The 16959-nt window shown below is 45.5% G+C and overlaps 1 protein-coding gene across 17 annotated transcripts in view; it reads left to right on the top strand.

Moving 5' to 3' along the window:
* The window catches only part of PCDH11X (protocadherin 11 X-linked), a 450326-nt gene that overhangs the window by 35783 nt on the left and 397584 nt on the right, over positions 1–16959 (top strand). For all 17 annotated transcript variants that reach the window (XR_010305700.1, XR_010305701.1, XR_010305704.1 and 14 more), the window contains exon 2: positions 10091–10674. Coding sequence is in view for 11 of the 17 variants with exons in the window: in XM_064158942.1 (XP_064015012.1) it covers positions 10135–10674 (540 nt within the window). In the remaining 6 variants the exon portion in view is untranslated. The remainder of the gene's footprint in view (positions 1–10090; positions 10675–16959) is intronic.

The raw sequence follows: 16959 nt of genomic DNA, 5'->3' as shown, positions 1-16959 counted from the left end.
AAACTGAATCTACTATACAGATAAAACAAAATTTGAAGTACAGAAGCAGGCCTGCACAAAACCAGTTTAAAGGATCCTTATGGAGTCCTGACACATCTTGCACACCTTATGGAAGCTGCCACCAATTTCAGTGGGCTCTGAATCCTTTTAAGGGAGAACTGCTGACCAGATCCTCCACTTTTAAAACTGAATCTACTATACAGATAAAACAAAATTTGAAGTACAGAAGCAGGCCTGCACAAAACCAGTTTAAAGGATCCTTATGACTCACTTCCACCCAGTTCTGTGATTCTTTGCAGAGTATTTTTTGTACAAGTGGTCCAAATGGCTTTTGGTAGCTGCTTTCTCCCAAGTCTCTATAACTGTGCTCCATCATTTCCACTGGATAATTTAGTTTTCAATCCCCTTTCCAGAATCACTTTAGTGTAGTGCTCCTGGCACAGCATTTCAGTGCTTTGAGAAGCAATCCATGTGTTTGCAATCTGTACAGCACTTAGGGGACCTGTCAGGAGGAGAGGTGCTATGCACTAGCAAGTCTTTTCCCAGGATGGTTAGATGACTCCAGTGTTGGTTTGGGTTTTAAATAACAGAGAAAAACACTTTCCAGTTTTGTCTATATAAACTACAGAATTAAAGAAGACTTTTTTCTTATATATTAACATGGCATGATCCTTTTTCTTAGAAATTGACATGATTTCACCTTTCAAAAGTTGGCATATCTGTAATAGTTGTGCGTATGCTAATACAGTTAGTAACAGTTCACTCCTACTTCGTTAGTCTACAGAAGAGTAAGTTAAATTTTATTGCAAATAAACCATAATTTGCTGCACATCTTTTGCTTGAAAGCTATATCAAAACCCTGTGTGTTAAGATTTACAGAAAGCACAGAGTAAAATAATAATTATTGTTATTCCTGTCTTGAAGTGCTTGCGCTGTATTGGCATTTTGGAGCAAAAGTCATCCCAAGCTAGAAATGTGCAAAGGAGAGAATTCCTCCTTTAGGAGCACTGGAAGACAAACAGGTCTTTAAAGGCAGAGTGTGTCAAAATACCCAATGATATTAGTGAATTTGATCGAGTGTAAAGTATATATTTATTCTAGGTTGTAATATCATCCAGAGATGAATTTGTGCCTTTAATAATGTAAGGTATGAATTAGTAAGGCTTGATCTTAATTCTTTTAACTATAACCAGCTGGGATCAAACCCAGATGCTTTTGGTCTCACACTTAATAAATCTCAAGAAGTCTTTTATCAGAGCACTTCTCATTTTCTTTTATAGACATTTCTCTCCTGTGGTTAGTAGAGGAAAAAGGGTGATTCACTTCTTCCGCAGAGAGAACTCTTCTGAAGTCACTGTGCCGCACTGCTGCTGCTGGCACCTTTTCTGTGACAGCATCTTTTGCTTGCAGCCATCCCCGGAGCGCTTTGTAGGCTCCAAAGAGAGGCGCCTCTCATACCACCCAAGGTTCAGTGGATGCTTAGCCACTGCTTCGTTCCTGCAGTAAGTAATGAAATACCTTAGTTAAGGACTGCATAAGTGTCTGGATTTTGTGTGTTTTAAAAGCCTTCCAGCATCAGAAATGGGGCTCGGTGTCCATTGCCAGACAGCCCGATGGGAGATGGGAGTAAATCCTGAAAGATTTACTTGTGTCCTTGCTTTGTTGCTGCAGTCTCTTGGTGCTGCTTTACAGAAACATGCTGATAATTTGCTGAGCAGGAATGAGGGTGAGAATTCAGCTAGTCTTTACCTGTCTGCCTTGGAATGGTCTAAGAGCTTGTTACAAAGATCCGTGGGACTGATTGTACAGGACACTTGGCTGCTGGGTGTGTTGTGCTGAGACAGTCACAGAATCACAGAAGGGTGGGGTTGGAAGGGACCTCCAGAGAGTATCGAGTCCAATGCCCCTGCCACAGCAGGGCCACCAGGGTAGGTCACACAGGAACACGTCCAGGTGGGTTCTGAAAGTGCAGAGCAGACTCCACAACCTCTGTGGGCGGCCTGCACCCTCACCATACGGAAGTTATGGGAATATACAAGTGTAAGAGATTGGAAAAGACGTCTATAGAGAGAGTAAGGCTCTTTATCATGAGGGTGTTGGAGCACTGGAACCCCCCACGGGGTTCCTACTGCCGTACTGCCTTAACTTGGAGCTCGTCTTTGCTTTAGCAGAGATTTAATTTTCAGATAGGAGGCATGAACAGACTTCCAGAAGCCAGAATTAGAACAGTTTTCGTTTGATTTGTGGAATGGATTCATGTGTACAAACACAAATAAGACACTAAGGAGGTATTATGAGGCCTCGAGCAGCCGAGTCCAGTTGGGAGGCATCCTGCCCACGGTGGGGAGTTTGGAGTAGATGAGCTCTGAGGTCCTTTCCAAGCTGAGCCATTCTAGGATGCTGTTAGTAACTCGTTTTTCTGGTGTTATTTTTGACGGTTGGTCTATTGTTGTGTGACCTTCTGAGCTGTAACATTCTGCAAGCTTAAAGAGGATTTGTGTGTGGGGGTTGTTGGGGTTTGGTGTATTTTGTTTGGGTTTGATTTTGCTTTCCGTTTGCTCAGGTACCCCGGTACTTCTTTCTTAAAAACAATAGAGATTGCCTTCATTACTCGGGGGAGCTTCTCCTCACCCACAAGATTTCTGTTACCAAGGGTTTCTGCCCAGCCCTGGTGCAAAACTGTTGTGCCGCGAGCAGAGGGCTCTCCGTGGCTGGGTGCTGTGGGATGGAAATGAATTGGATGCTGCCTCTTCTCACAGCTTTCTGAAGTAAGTCACGGGGTACTCCTGAAGCACTTGCAGAGTAGTTGCTAGCTGCATTTTCCCAGCCGTGGACTGCGCTTCCTGTCTTAGTGCAGAGGCATTCATTTGCAGCAATTAAAAGCAACTGCTCTTTGTGCCATGCATGATGTGGCTGAGTTCAGTGTGCTCCTTCAGCCTGCTGACTGACTGTTGTGTGTTTGTAGTCCTGGTCGCTGTTTGCAGCATCTCGATGCAAGTTTTAATGAGCATTCTTCTGTTAGTTGCAGTTCAGTGTCAGCAACACAGAGTTTTGTTTCAGAAGGTGTTTATCAGTTGTTAGTTTTCCTCACCTTGGCTGCTGCTTCGTGTGGCTGTAGAAATTTGCCTTCGTCATGAAGTTTTCATTTCCTCAAGAGTAATTCTTACCCTCTGTGATGGGAGAGTGACAAAAAAGAACCCACCTAGGAGTGCTCTGATTCTAAAGCTGTGGAGACTGACTGAGGAGAGCATGCAGCTGTAAGCAAGTTTGGGCTCACACCCTTAATTATGCTGTTGACTTAAATGAATGTAGGGTGATGTTTTCATGTGGCGATGAGAATTTCCAGTTTCATTTTGTTCATCGCTGGGGAAAAAAAAGAGTACAAAAATTAAAGAAAGCTCATTGAAGTCTGTGCCATCATGCTAATAAAAAATAGATCAAAGAACAGATCAGTCCCTTGGTGGATTTAGAATAAAATCGTATGAGGGAATGCATTTGAAAGCCTTGATACTACAGCAAATTGTCTGTTTCTCTTGGAGATAGGTCTTCTTCTTTGAACAGGATCATGAAATATACCACGGAGGGAGTGAAACTGGATAATTTGTTTGAAACATCCTGTAGTGTGAAAATGAGTTCAGACTGTTTGTTACCATTTGTGCCTGGCCTTAAAAACTGAGGGGATTCCTGGCGGGCAGCAGCTTCGTCGCGTTTCTTGTTGGAAGAAGCCAACTCCCGATCCCTAGCAACGTGCAGCATCAGCACAGCAGCCCAGGCCCGCGGCGTACCTTTGGGGTCGCTATCGGCAGCACTCGAAGTTCACGAAGCACACAACTGCTTGATGGGCAGAGGGTGCTGCGGAGGGAGCCCTTGTGGAAGGAGCAGTTTCCCCCAGCTCGCTCCTGCTCAGCCACATCCTAATCGCGCCACTGACTGGCAGATGCAGCCCCTCTCACGGGCATCTGTGGCTCTGGGCAATGCAGGGATTTAAATGCTCCTCTTTAAGGTGACTTAGCAGCAGATGCGAGGATGTTACATTGGAGAAATAGGGCATCCGAGCTGAATTTGTCCCGGATCTGTCCATATTCCTGGGTTTGGGAATATGGAGATAAGAATGAGTTCTGTGTTTCAGGATTTCTTCTCTATTCTGATTTGGGTGTTTGGATAATGGAACTATCTTCGGACTTCATTCCTGAGGCTCTGAACCAGCAACAGAAGAAGGGGACACAGGCTCAAGCTGTGCCAGGGCAGGTTCAGGCTGGATGTTAGGAGGAAGTTGTTGGCAGAGAGAGTGATTGGCATTGGAATGGGCTGCCCAGGGAGGTGGTGGAGTGGCCGTGCCTGGAGGTGTTGAAGCCAAGCCTGGCTGGGGCACTTAGTGCCATGATCTGATTGATTGGCCAGGGCTGGGTGCTAGGTTGGGCTGGCTGAGCTTGGAGGTCTCTTCCAACCTGGCTGATTCTATGATTCTATTCTGTGATACTTTTGTCTTGATACAGCAGTTATGGATTATTATCTCAGTTTATTTACTCCTACTCTGAATCAAATCTGAGCCCAGGGATCAAGAACTAGTGTGGCTTTTGCACCTGAAGTGGGCACCTGAACTGCATTTACTGCATTTCTGTGAGCCTCTGAAGTAAGCAATAGCAGTCAAGTCCTGTAATGAGCGACACGGATTCTGACTCAGGTGGGTCCAGAGAGAGCCTTGTGTATGAAGAGCAGATTTAGATTCTACCTTCCTATCATACTCCATTAGGTAAAGTTTTTATATTCTGTCTGCTTTTCAAGTGTAATTTGACAGCTGCTAAATGAAGCTAATAATGAGCAATGATAACATTTAAATAGTGCCATTAATACTTAGAGTATTTGACAAAAAGAAAGCACTGAAGTGCACAGGTTCTCAGGTGAAGGAGTGCAAATCTAACTTTCTTCCTTTCCCTCCTATCCTCCCTCTTGTCTGCCTGGGCCATTTGCCCTCATGTGTCTGAGTTACAGGAGTCAGCAGTACAGACTGCTGCCCAAAGCTGGAAAAAGGGGCTTGGCAAGCTGAATGTTACCTTCTGGGGAACAGTGGCAGCTGGGGGTTGTTTGGGAGTTGATTGAATGATTGACTGATTGATTTTAAAAATGAATTATTACTTCATTATTCTTATTACAGTGTTAGTGAGCACTGGAGCCTGTGAAGGCTGCTTCACAGCTGTGCTGCCCCCTTTAGCCTCTGGACTCCTTTTTTTTGGGTTTGCTATGCTGCAGTGACCAACAAAGGCTGTTGACACACACTGCACTGTGGCTGCTCTTCTGTTCAGTTCCTTTCCTTTCTGTCTTGGTGTATCTGTTTTGTTTCTCTGTCTTGACTTTTCCCACCATCTGTTACCACTGGCCACTGACATGCTCTTTTTTGACACTCTTAGTGTTCTGTTTTGCCTGACTCTGCCGTTTCCATCTGCAGTTTCTTTAGCCTTTCCTTTCACTTTGGGGTTTGCATTTACGTTGCTTTCCCTTGCTGTGGTGTGTGCATTCGTGGTGCACAGATGAACCGGAGAGACAGATTCAATACTGTACGTCATTAGAAGGACCTTGATTTCATAACTGTCTTCCAGGGTGATGCTGGGTGGCGGGGCAGTACCTCATGCTCTCCTTCCTTGCCTTGTGGTTGCCGTAGAAGTGCTCTCAGTGCTGTGTTACAAATGTCAGACAGCACACAGCTCTGCCTGGATAAATAGGGTGCTGCTAAGAACAGCCTCTCCTTCTTGCTGACAAGTGACAGGACCAGAGGAAATGGTTCCAGGCTGCCCCAGGGGAGGTTCAGGCTGGATGTTAGGAAATAATTTCTTCACCAGAAGGGTTCCCATACATTGGAATGGTCTGCCCAAGGCAGTGCTGGAGGCACCATCCCTGGGGGTGTTCAAGCAGCCTGTGGAGCTGGCGCTAAGGGACATGGTTTAGTGGTGACTCTCCAGTGCTGGGTTGAGGATTGGACTGGATGATCTCTTCCAACCAGATATACTCCATGATTCTGTGATCATAGGTTACTTAAGAACATGGCATAAGATGTTCCACTGTCTATCTAAGCAGAAACCTTGAGTCATGGTCAGGTTTTTTTGTCATTAAAGCTGTATAGCTCTAGGTTAAAATTGTTCCAAGAATTAATTAGAAGGGCAGGTAGAGAGCTGCTTAAAATAGGGTATTCTATAGAAGTTCAAGAAGTATGAGCCATTGTTGGTTGTTTTTTCTACTTTGAGACCCAGCAGTTTTCTACTAAAACTCACCACTACCCATTTTATGTCTGGGGCCTTTAGTAGTGCAGGAAAACAGCAGCGAAAGGCACTACAAGTCATTAGCCTTTACCTGACGTGGTTTACAGCAGTAATGTTCTGCTATTGACATGTTTTAGTATATTTTCCTTAACATGGCACAAGAATAGTTTTAATAGAGTGGTTCAAACTTTGTTTCCTTAAAAGAAAGTGAATAAAAGTATGCACAGCATTGTAATGCTGAGAATTTCCACCCTGCAGTTTTCCTCACAAATGTATTTCATTCCTGCTGTTGCTATTTTCTGAACCCTAGAAACTCTACTGCACTTGTAGCTGGGATCATAGGAATGTTTATCAGTTATTTTTAATATAAATTACCTACTGGTACTCTCATAAACTCCAGAATTGATTCTGGAATGAACTCTTCAGATTGTTTCATTTGTAAACTCTTCCTCAAATTGCCTTGTAAAACTTTATAGGTGAAACACAGAGTGTTGGTTCAAATGTGACTAAAATTCCCTGTGTCTTCAAAACTAGAGAGGGAGCAGCAGGGTAGCACTAATAAGCTTGTTAATAATCAAACTGCTTTTAGAGCTGTAATATTCTTTATTTACAAGATGTGTATACACAACTGTACAAGATGTTTATGTTGTTATAATTTATAGGCAACCCTTACGTCACTGTCACTTAGAGTTTGACACAGGGAGAAGCAGTGAACTGTGAACATCTGGATATATCTGTAAACATCAGGATATGAAGTTTTTTCCCTGCTGTTTGGCTGTTTCTCAGTCTGTGACACAAAGGTGCTCTCCAGTATTCCAGGAACATGCTACCAGCCTGACATTCTGATTTGAGGGGAACACTGAAACGTCTGCTTTTGAGGTACCCCTGTGTTTGTACTGGGGTTTTGCTGCATTGAAGCAGTGTATATATATCTGTCTTAATAATCATAGAATGGCTTAGGCTGGAAAGGACCTTAGTGATTATCTACTCCAACCTCCTCACCATGGACTCTGAGGTGGCCCCAGAGTCTTCACTTCTCCAGCCTAAACACCCCCAGCTCCTTCAGCCTACCCATGATAGCGGAGGTGCTCCGGCCCTTGGATCATCTTTTTGGTCTGCTCTGGACTCACTCCACCAGCTCCGTGTCCTTCTTATGCTGGGGACACCAGAGCTGGAGGCAGGATTGGAAGTGAGGTCTCAGCAGAGCAGAGTTAAGAGGCAGAATCCCTACTCTCTCCCTGCTGCCCACACTGCTCTAGATGCAGCTCAGCACATGGCTGCCTTCTGGGCTGCATGGAGGCACTGCTGGCTCATGGGAGATTCGCATGCCAAAATGTACTTTCCTGGGGTGAGAGCTTTCTGCAGGTTCCATGTACATGAGCAGTTGCTTCAGTAGGGTGACAGTTACTGGAGGTGTATTTACAGGCATATTGGCCAGTTAGTAAATAAGCTCACAATAGCCAAACAGTAGCCGTTGGTACAACATCACTGCAGCTCTTCCATTAAACTCAAGCTGCCACCCCAGTGTAAGCAGTAATGAGAATCAGGATCAGCTGATGACTCCCTTATTTGCATATTTCCAGCTAACTATGAGAATGCATTTATAAACTGGCTGCTAATAGCATGCAGAATGCCTGTTGAGTGTTGCCTTGTTCCTGGTGCTGCATTACTGAGGTACTGCGAATGAGCGGGCGACCGAAGCGCTGCAGCCGATGCAGTAGCTGTGCCACAGAAGCGGCGCACCCGGTTCTTGCCCCTGTCAGCAGTCTGGGGCAGGTTAATTGAGTTACTCCAGTGAGCAATGCCTTTGTTCATAAGGGAAGACTTTAAGGATTGGATTCTTATTTCGTGTTGCTCCTTTTGTATAATCATAAAGCCAGGAAATGCTTTGCAGTTAAATCATGCTGACACAGGAAGATACACCTTGCAGATCGAGTTGCAGTGCTCTTTAACTGTGACTTACTCCCTGTCAAAAGCAGGGTACAGAGTTGAAATGCAGTGGCAATATTAATTGGTCCTAATCTCTTTCTCTGCAATGTCAAATCTTTTAATTTAAATCACCCTGGAAATGGCACTGCTGAAAGGCTGTAACTAAAGGGTGAAGACAATTACTGGCTTCAGTAATTTCTTCAACTGCTGCAACTTGGTCTGCAGGAGTAAATCAATCTGTGCTATGACATGGAATCACAGAATCATAGAATGGGTTAGGTTGGAAGGGACCTCAAAGCTCAGCCAGTTCCAAACCCCTGCCATAGGCAGGGACACCTCCCACTAGAACAGGTCACTCAAGGCCTCATCCAACCTGGCCTTGAACACCTCCAGGGAGGGAGCAGCCACAACCTCCCTGGGTAACCTGTGCCAGTGTCTCACCACCCTCACTGTAAAGAACCCTTTCCTAACATCCAGTCTAAATCTCCCCTCTGCCAGTTCAAACCCATTCCTCCTCCTCCTGTCATTATCAGACCTTGTCGATAGTCCCACCCCAGCCTTCCTGTAGGCCCCCTTCAGATACTGGAAGGCTACTATAAGGTCTCCTTGAAACCTGGACCTGGAGTGGAAGAGTGTGTTTGTTCTCTAGAAGTCTGCAGCTGAAGGTTGTAGGTGGGCAGATACCTGTATGTACCTAAAAGTCATCTCTGTCTACTTCCATCTTTCTTGAAGTTGTGAATAATCCTTGGAGGTGAATGAATTACTATTCAGAAACTAGGCTGAGAAGTGCAGGGCTTGCTTGCTTTCAGCTGGGAACAAATCTGTATCTCACTTCAAAGGTATTGGTAACTGACAATACTGAGCTCATCTATGAGCTGACACCACCAGGGTTAAAATTGTATGACATTTCTTACACTTCATTCTCCAGGAGATGGATTAAATGTTGGCTCATGGCAGAAGGGAGTTTTTTCCTGCATAGTCTGTCTTTTTGCTTCTATTCTTTCATTTTTCACCCTGAAGTTGAAGAAAGCAAGTGAATTCTCATCAGTCTTGGAAATTAATGACCAGCATCCACATGGAGATGTTCTGGCAATATGATGGGTGTTTGGGCAGCTGAGAGGGTTCCAAGTGTACCCTGCCTGCAGGGAGCAATCTCTTCGCTTTAGCTCTGCACCAAAAGCTTTCAGTGTTCTCCTGTGTTGGAATTTGTGACTGCTCTTTAGCTAGGCAATCCAAATTGCAGTGAATTGAGTATTTGTATTTATGTTCTCCTCCAAGGCTCAACTAAAAGAAGGGACTCCTGTATGAATGTCCCCATGCAAATTTCTACCCACTGCTGCTGTTCACCAGACTGCACCTCAGTATTTGCTTGCTAGTTGAAGTTCCTGTGTTAAACACAACCAGGATTGGTTGTTGTTAACAAATCTTACATAATTTTGGCAGTGGGGGAAGATATAGACAACTCTTCTTGGCTTCACATCTCTGAGCAAGAGGCATGAAAAGGTTTGGTTCTCAGCAGATGGCTGCTTGCAAGCTTCTTACCTACTTTTTTCTTTGGAAATAAAAAACCTGAGGACAGTGTGGCAGAGGCTTCAAAGGAAGAGGTTTTGTCAAGGAGCAAAGGAAAAATCTCAGGCTGGAAATAGAGATTTTTGTATTTATTTATTTGTTCTCTCTGATCTAAGATTCTTGCCTCAATGTTTAGAAAACAGTTTTAAGTGGAAGTTGTGCATGAAGTGGTACACACTGTGTGGAAGATTGTTGCATCAAAGGTCACTGCACTAACAGGGCTGTCAAAGGGTTCAGCCTGTTTGCCGCAGGAGAGGTGCTCATTTCATGTCTCACTCACTGCAAGGACAGAACATTCTGGTCGTTTTTCATCATTTTCTTTCTTTTCCTCTTTGCAGCTGCTCTTGGTGTTCTGCACAAATACTCATTAGTCATTCTGGAGATGGACTTGCTGTCTGGAACCTACCTCTTGGCAGTCTTAGTGGCCTGTATTGTATTTCAATCTGGCGCCCAGGAGAAGAATTACACCGTGCGGGAAGAACTGCCTGAAAATGTCCTCATTGGCAACTTGCTCAAGGATCTTAACCTAACGCTGGACCCAGATGTGCCCCTTTCCTCACCACTGCAGTTCAAGCTGGTGTACAAGACTGGGGATGTCCCATTAGTACGGGTGGAGGAGAACACGGGTGAGATATTCACCACTGCTAACCGCATAGACCGGGAGAAGCTGTGCTCCGGCATCCTCACTGAGAATCGCTGCTTCTACGAGGTGGAGGTTGCCGTTTTGCCTGACGAGGTTTTCAGATTGGTCAAGATCAGATTCCTAATAGAGGATATAAATGACAATGCCCCCCTCTTCCCCTCAACAGTTATTAACATCTCTATCCCTGAAAACACAGCGATTAACTCCCGCTATTCTGTGCCGTCTGCCATCGACCCGGACATCGGGGTGAATGGGATCCAACATTATGAGCTCCTTAAGGTGGGTTTCTTCTGTTCTCTGCTGCTGCCTGTGCTACTGTCTTCCCAGTACTGTCTCCAGTCCTCATAAGCCCATCAGAACTGTGAAGGTGTGTGCCACCGGTGCAATGTGCTGCAGAGAGCTGCCTTGGAATGTCGATCTATACCCTGAGTGCATTCCAGCGTGTGATACCCTCACTGTGTGGAGAACTGTTTGTGTGTGTGGGTATGTCTGCCTGTGCAACAGTGTGATGAAGCAGAAATGTCGTTGTGAACTCTCCACCAGTATTCAGTGTTTGTGTGCTTAGCCTAACAGTCTTCTTAGCCCATTAGAGATGTGTTATTATGGCCACCAGCACACCAGCACCAAGTGTGACTGAGTTTTGCACTGGCTTTATGTGGCCCTCTTGTGTGGCTGTTAGATCTGAGCAGCAGCACAGAAGCTTATGTGATGTGGTGCTTAGCAGTGTGCTGATGAGCTGCTCCAGAACAGAGGAATCCATTTGTCAGAGCAGATTTGCTGTGTCTCAGCAGGAGGAAGTCCAAGATGTGCATGAGTGAAGGGGAGCAGTGCCAGTGGCCTTGTAGGAGCAGACTTTTTATATTCTTCCTTCTACTCTTTCCAGCAAATAGCAGGAGAAGTGCAGATAGGCAGCAAAAGAATGACATGATGTGGTGTGTCAAGGTGTGTGATGGCTGAGTAAAGGGTTGCTTCTCTTTGAGCTGACTTAGGTAGAGAGTTTTGGACAAGGAAGGAACTTATCCTAAAACTGTTGGGTTATTATGTGGGAGGCTGAAAATGCCTTCACTTCTCTTGATTTGAAGTGGGTAACTGCTGGGTACTTTGCTCAGCAACCACTCTGGCACCTTCATGACTGGCTGGAGGAGCAAAAACTGTGTTGGCCAATATATAGCTTGAGTGCCTGGAGCACTGGTTTTCCCTGGTACCAGGAGTCACTGGCAATTTAACAGCTTCTTTTAACAAGTGAAGTGCTGCCTTCTTTTAGCTCTTTTCTACTGCTCACAACCCGCACTAACTGTGGCACTGTGGCTACCAACTAGTGGCTCAGACATAAAAACCTCTCAGAATGTTGCAACTCACTGGACACTTTTGGTTAGCTGTCCACAAACAAAACCAACCCACATGTGTCTGTCTGCCCTGAGGGTAGCCTAAGAATTTAAAACTTCTCAAGAGCTTACTACAAAGTTTGAGCACTTTGTAGTAGGCTCTTAAAAACTTTGAAATTGCTGGGCTGTGCTGAGAGCAGACAGGTCTACATGTGTGGGGTTTGTTTGCTGTCTTCAAATAGCTAACCAGATGCAGTCTTCTTGATTTGGCATTTAAAATGAAAAAGCTGGGAATGGATAACAGCATATTAGACAAATAGCAGTAGTGATACAAAAGAATAAAAAGTCAGGGCTGCAAACAAACTGTGACAAAATAATCCATGGTCTGAATAGAGAACTGTTAGGTAATGAGTCTGAGAGAAACGTGCTGTTATTCTAGGAAGAGGGGGAAAATAGAAAGCAGCAAAATCAGGAGTGCCTGGGATTGAGTGAGCAACAGCTCAGATCACAATAGCAGGCTGGTGTCGAGAGTTTATTTTTGGGCTGTGTGTTCAGAAAAAAGAATGCAACAGCTCAGCAGAATGATAGCAAATTTGTAGTGCACAAGTGGGAGCTCATCTGAAATAGCAGCTACAGCTCTGTGCTCAAAGTAGTGTAGGACATAGGGCCTTGTCTGGAGATCTCATATGAGACGAGATGGGCTGCCAGAGTGCCAGGCTTCACCAGGAGAGCTGCAGATAACTTCAACAAAACTATGTGGGGTCTGAATTAGGAGAGGGGAGAAGAAAACATAAGAGAAAGAGCACCACAGATATTCATGTGTCACTGAAAAACTGCTTCTTCCATGTCAGGGAAAGAGAGGGGGTGAGGATGAGCACAGACTGCTGAGATTCCTGAGCTCTTGTGCTAGGTGTGCCACTAGCGACGTAATTTGTAAGATCGCAGCCCTGTGGACACATCTCCCAAATGAATTAGTAGCATTTTGCTCCTGCTTGCCTGTTGTCTGTGTCCTTTTTGAGTTATGAGTCCACTGCCTTTGAATAAGGCAGCAATTTCACACAGCTTGGCACACATCTGTAAAACCAAGGAGCAGTCGTTGACAGACAGCCAGTGTTTGGAATAGTAATGTCCAGGTGCTACTCCATTGGTACTTTTTACAGTGCAATACCAAAAGTGATCATATAAGAAGAGAGAACAATGTAGTAGAAATGAAGGATGGTGGTGAGCAGAAAGGGAGTGTTAGCCTGTACAGAGACCCAGGGACTGGGGAGGAGTAGGAAGATGAGAAAGAAAGGGAAGAGTGATGGTACCTGAGGACTCTTGTCTGGATAACAGTGGAGTACTAGCAGGGAGAGTGACTGGAGCACAAGGGTGATGGTGCTTGCCTTGTATCCTCAGAGGCTCTTCTGTGCTCTCCTGTGCTGTTCTGGGGGATGCTCTGCAGATACAAATGTCTTAACGGCTTCTGCTGTGTGCTGACCTTTTCCTTCCTTTTATAAGCAGCATACAGAGAGGTGGGAAGGCTGCGCACATGAACTGTCAATGCCTTCTGCGCAGGAGGAGTCTAGCAGGGCTGACATGACAGCGTTGTGGGGAATTTTGGGAAGCACCAGCTATGAAGGTGATGGGAAGGGTGGAATACTCGGGGGCTGGCAGAGGAGTGGGAGATGACAAGATACGCGAGTCACTGTGCAGGAGCACAAAGGCTGATGCTTTAGTATGCATGCAGCAACAGAGTGAAATGTGTTGCTCTATATTTCACAGCAACAGCAAACTGACAAGCTGTGCAGTGAAAAGAAAGTTCTGTCATTATAACTCACTTTAAAAAAGTTTAGCTAAAATGTGCTTTTTTTGCCTGTGTGAAGCCAGGCCTTGTTGGCAGAAGACAGGAGGGTGCTTGCCATGATTTCTGTCCCAGGGTGGACTCGCAAGCGTGCCCTCGGTTTGCAGCGTTGGAGGCCTTTTCAGCAGCTCTGGCCGACTGGGAAGCTAACATCGACCTGTTACAGCAGTTCCTGACTTTGTTGCACTTCCCAGACTGCCCGTCTCAAACCATGGGAGAAAGGTTGCCTGGCATTGTGGCTTTCCAGTTACTGTGCAGGGTTGGTAATTAGTGATGAAGTCTCTTAGCCATAAGAGAGGCTTTCAGGTTATTTTCATCTCCTGCCTCTTTCACAAAATTCTGTTAAAACAGAGGAAAACAAAGCCCTGTAAAACAGCTCTGCTTGTCTTTGGGCTTCAGCATCACTGGGAAGGTTTGGAGCACAAGGTCTGTGTTGCTCAGTGCAGAGGAGTGCCTTCAGCTGCCACACGGATGAGCCTTCAGCTACCTTTTGCCCACCTGCATTTTCTAAAGGGAACCTCAAAGACAACAACTTCTCTATATGTAGGTGTTCCAGGGTACTGCCATACCAGCTTCTTTTCCAGTTCATTTTTCTTTTTCATAGCAGAGGTTTCCAGGGAACAGTCATGCAGGGCATCTTGCTGTCAACCAAAGGAGCTGTGGTGCCCAGCCTTGTAAAATAGCGATTCTCTCTGCTGCCCAAAGTGCTCACAGGCTACTTGTGGGTAGAATAGCATGAAGGGTTCAAATGCAAACAGCAAGCAGTGTTTGAATGAGGCTGGGGAGGGAGAACTGACTTGGATATGATTCAGAAAGAAAAGAGAATTTAGTGTGACAAACAGCACCGAGGCTAGACGGGCCAGTAACATGGTGTGCAGGGATGGTAGGAAGTGGTAGAAGGGGCAGTGAGGACAAACAGTGAAGCAGACCAGAGAAAGAAATGCCCAGATGGAAACTCCATGCCTTTTATCTCAGTTAACTACCTGAAGTGTGACCAGGGAATGACAGAGGAAAAGAGAGAAGCATTAAGCACAGAAGTAGCATGTTAAAACAGCAGGATGAAGGAGCAAATTTCAAATGGAAATGTTAACAAGGTGTGATTTCTGATTAGGGACCAACCTACAAACACCAACGTTCTGGTTCAACCCTGGCAGTCAGCTAAGCCTAAAGGTCTGTTGTGGTTCAACCCCAGCTGGCAGCTAAGCCGCACACAGCCAGTCACTCCTTCCTGCTGGGATGAAGGAGAGAATCAGAAGGGTAGAAGAGAGAAAACTCGTGGGTGGAGATAAAGTCAGTACCAGAGGTAAAGCTAAAGCCATGGACACCAGCAAAGCAAGGCAAGGAGTCCATCCCTCACTTCCCACTGGCAGGCAGGCATTCAGCCATCTCCAGGAGAGACAGGCTCCATCACGCAGAGCAGCAACTGGGGAAGTCACTCCAGATGTCTCCTCCTCCCAGCTCTGTATGCTGAGCATGATGCCATATGGTCTGCAATAGCCCTTTGGTCACTTGGGGTCAGCTGTCCCAGCTGCATCTCCCCTTGACTTGTAGTGCAGCACCAGCCTGGTTGCTAGTGGGATGGTGTGAGCAGCAGAAAAGGCCTTGGCACGGTGTAAGCACTGCTCAGTAGTGACTGAAGCATCCCTATATTATCAACACTGTTCTCAGCACAAATCACAAACAGCCTCATACCAGCAGCCAAAACCAACACAAGGTCTTTGTCCACCTCCTGAGGGCATTCACATTGCTTACGCACTGATGACAGTGGACACTGTTTGGCAACACTACCACAGTGTTAAAAATCCTTGTGTGCTGCTGTTGATTGCATGCTGCAGTGCGCTTGTATCTGAGTTGAAGGTGAGCTTGTGTTTAGTGCAACCTGACTGAGATCTACAGGTGTCACAGGCCTCTGCCTTGGCTGTGAAGATTTGAGTGTGAAGCATTTCATTGTTCTCCTCGGTGTTAAAAAGAGAGCAGCTTCAGAGCAGGGTTTGAATAGAATTCAAGCTGGGAGCACTGTAATAGAGAGGAACATGCATCCTTCCAGAGAGATTCATGTGACAGCACGTTTAAAATTCAGTGCTTTGTTGGTTTGCTCAGCATTTGTGGCCAGCTAGCTCTGCTGTGCACACTAGATGGGGCAGAGGGGCAGCAATACCCAACTAGCAGTGCGCCAGAGTGAAAATACAACTGCCCCTGCAAGCACATAGCTCTCTCCCGTGAGCCTGCCCCCTGTGCTGATAGTTTGTTGCTTTAACCTGTTTAGGGGCAGGGGGAAGAGTTTGATTGGTACTACTCTTGCAGTTCCACTTTTCTTACCTACTACAATAATTTTCCTTTATCCACTTACCACCAGAAGCAGTTGGTGCGTTCCTCCTAGAACTGTTTTTTAGCTGTCAGTTGATACCTCTATAATCTGACAAAATGGATTCCTACTCAGGCTCACAACAGGTCAGCCTTGCCTCTGAGGAGGAGAGTTACCTCTTGCCATGGTAGATCATTTCTTGTGATGTCTTTCAATAGAAGCTTTCCCCTTCTTTCTGATCCATTTTATCCATTCCATGACCCATGGAGGATAGAGCTCACAAACCTTAATTGTATTTCAAGCCTGCTCTCTACAGCTGGGTCATTTCCGAGCCTCACAGTGGTTCTGGATGAAGTGGCTGATGTCACTGCAGAAACCACGACTGAAAGGAGATGTTTGTTATCTGAAATGAAAGCTAGAAGGTAGTTCAATCAAAATTATAGAGGGAGACTAGACTTGTAGTTAAAGCAGACCGAGCAAGCTTAATGAAATCATTTTGGATAATCCTGTTGTTAACACTCATACACATTTGATAGCCAAAAACCCACAGAGAGTGGAGGAGGGCAAACTAAGCTCTGCGGCCTGATCCTGTTTTCATGTTGCACCAACACTGTCTTCTGAGCAGTTCAGTGCAGAGAGAAAAGGGAAGAAAGCAAGGCTAATGGCCCTGCACAGAGACAGAGACCTGCCTTTTCTTAACACAGATGTCGATCATCTTCACCATCCCAAGCATCTCCTCTCGTTTCACTCTTTTTCCCCCCTCCATCCCTTAAGTGAAAGCAGAAGCAGCACCCCTCACTTTAACTCTAAAACTGTGTTTGAATGGGGCGAGCATCCTACAGCTAACCACACTGAGACAAACAAAAGTGTAGACTCCTGTGTAGGCTCCAGCAGCAAGAGAGGACCATGAAGTGGTGTACTGGCCCTTTATATAGGTCACTGACAGCCTGGGGTGGTTGTTATCAACATCTGCCTTCTGTGAAAAAAACTGCCAAGATGAAGCTTTCTGTAAGTGGAAAGAGATGTTACTAATATTGTCAGGTCTTACTGAATGTTGCAGCCAGTGGCTAATGAGATTAGGGAAATCCCAG

The sequence above is a fragment of the Pogoniulus pusillus genome, chromosome 19, assembly GCF_015220805.1.
Source record: "Pogoniulus pusillus isolate bPogPus1 chromosome 19, bPogPus1.pri, whole genome shotgun sequence".
NCBI lineage: Eukaryota > Metazoa > Chordata > Aves > Piciformes > Lybiidae > Pogoniulus > Pogoniulus pusillus.
This window is presented reverse-complemented; position numbering and strand designations above follow the sequence as displayed.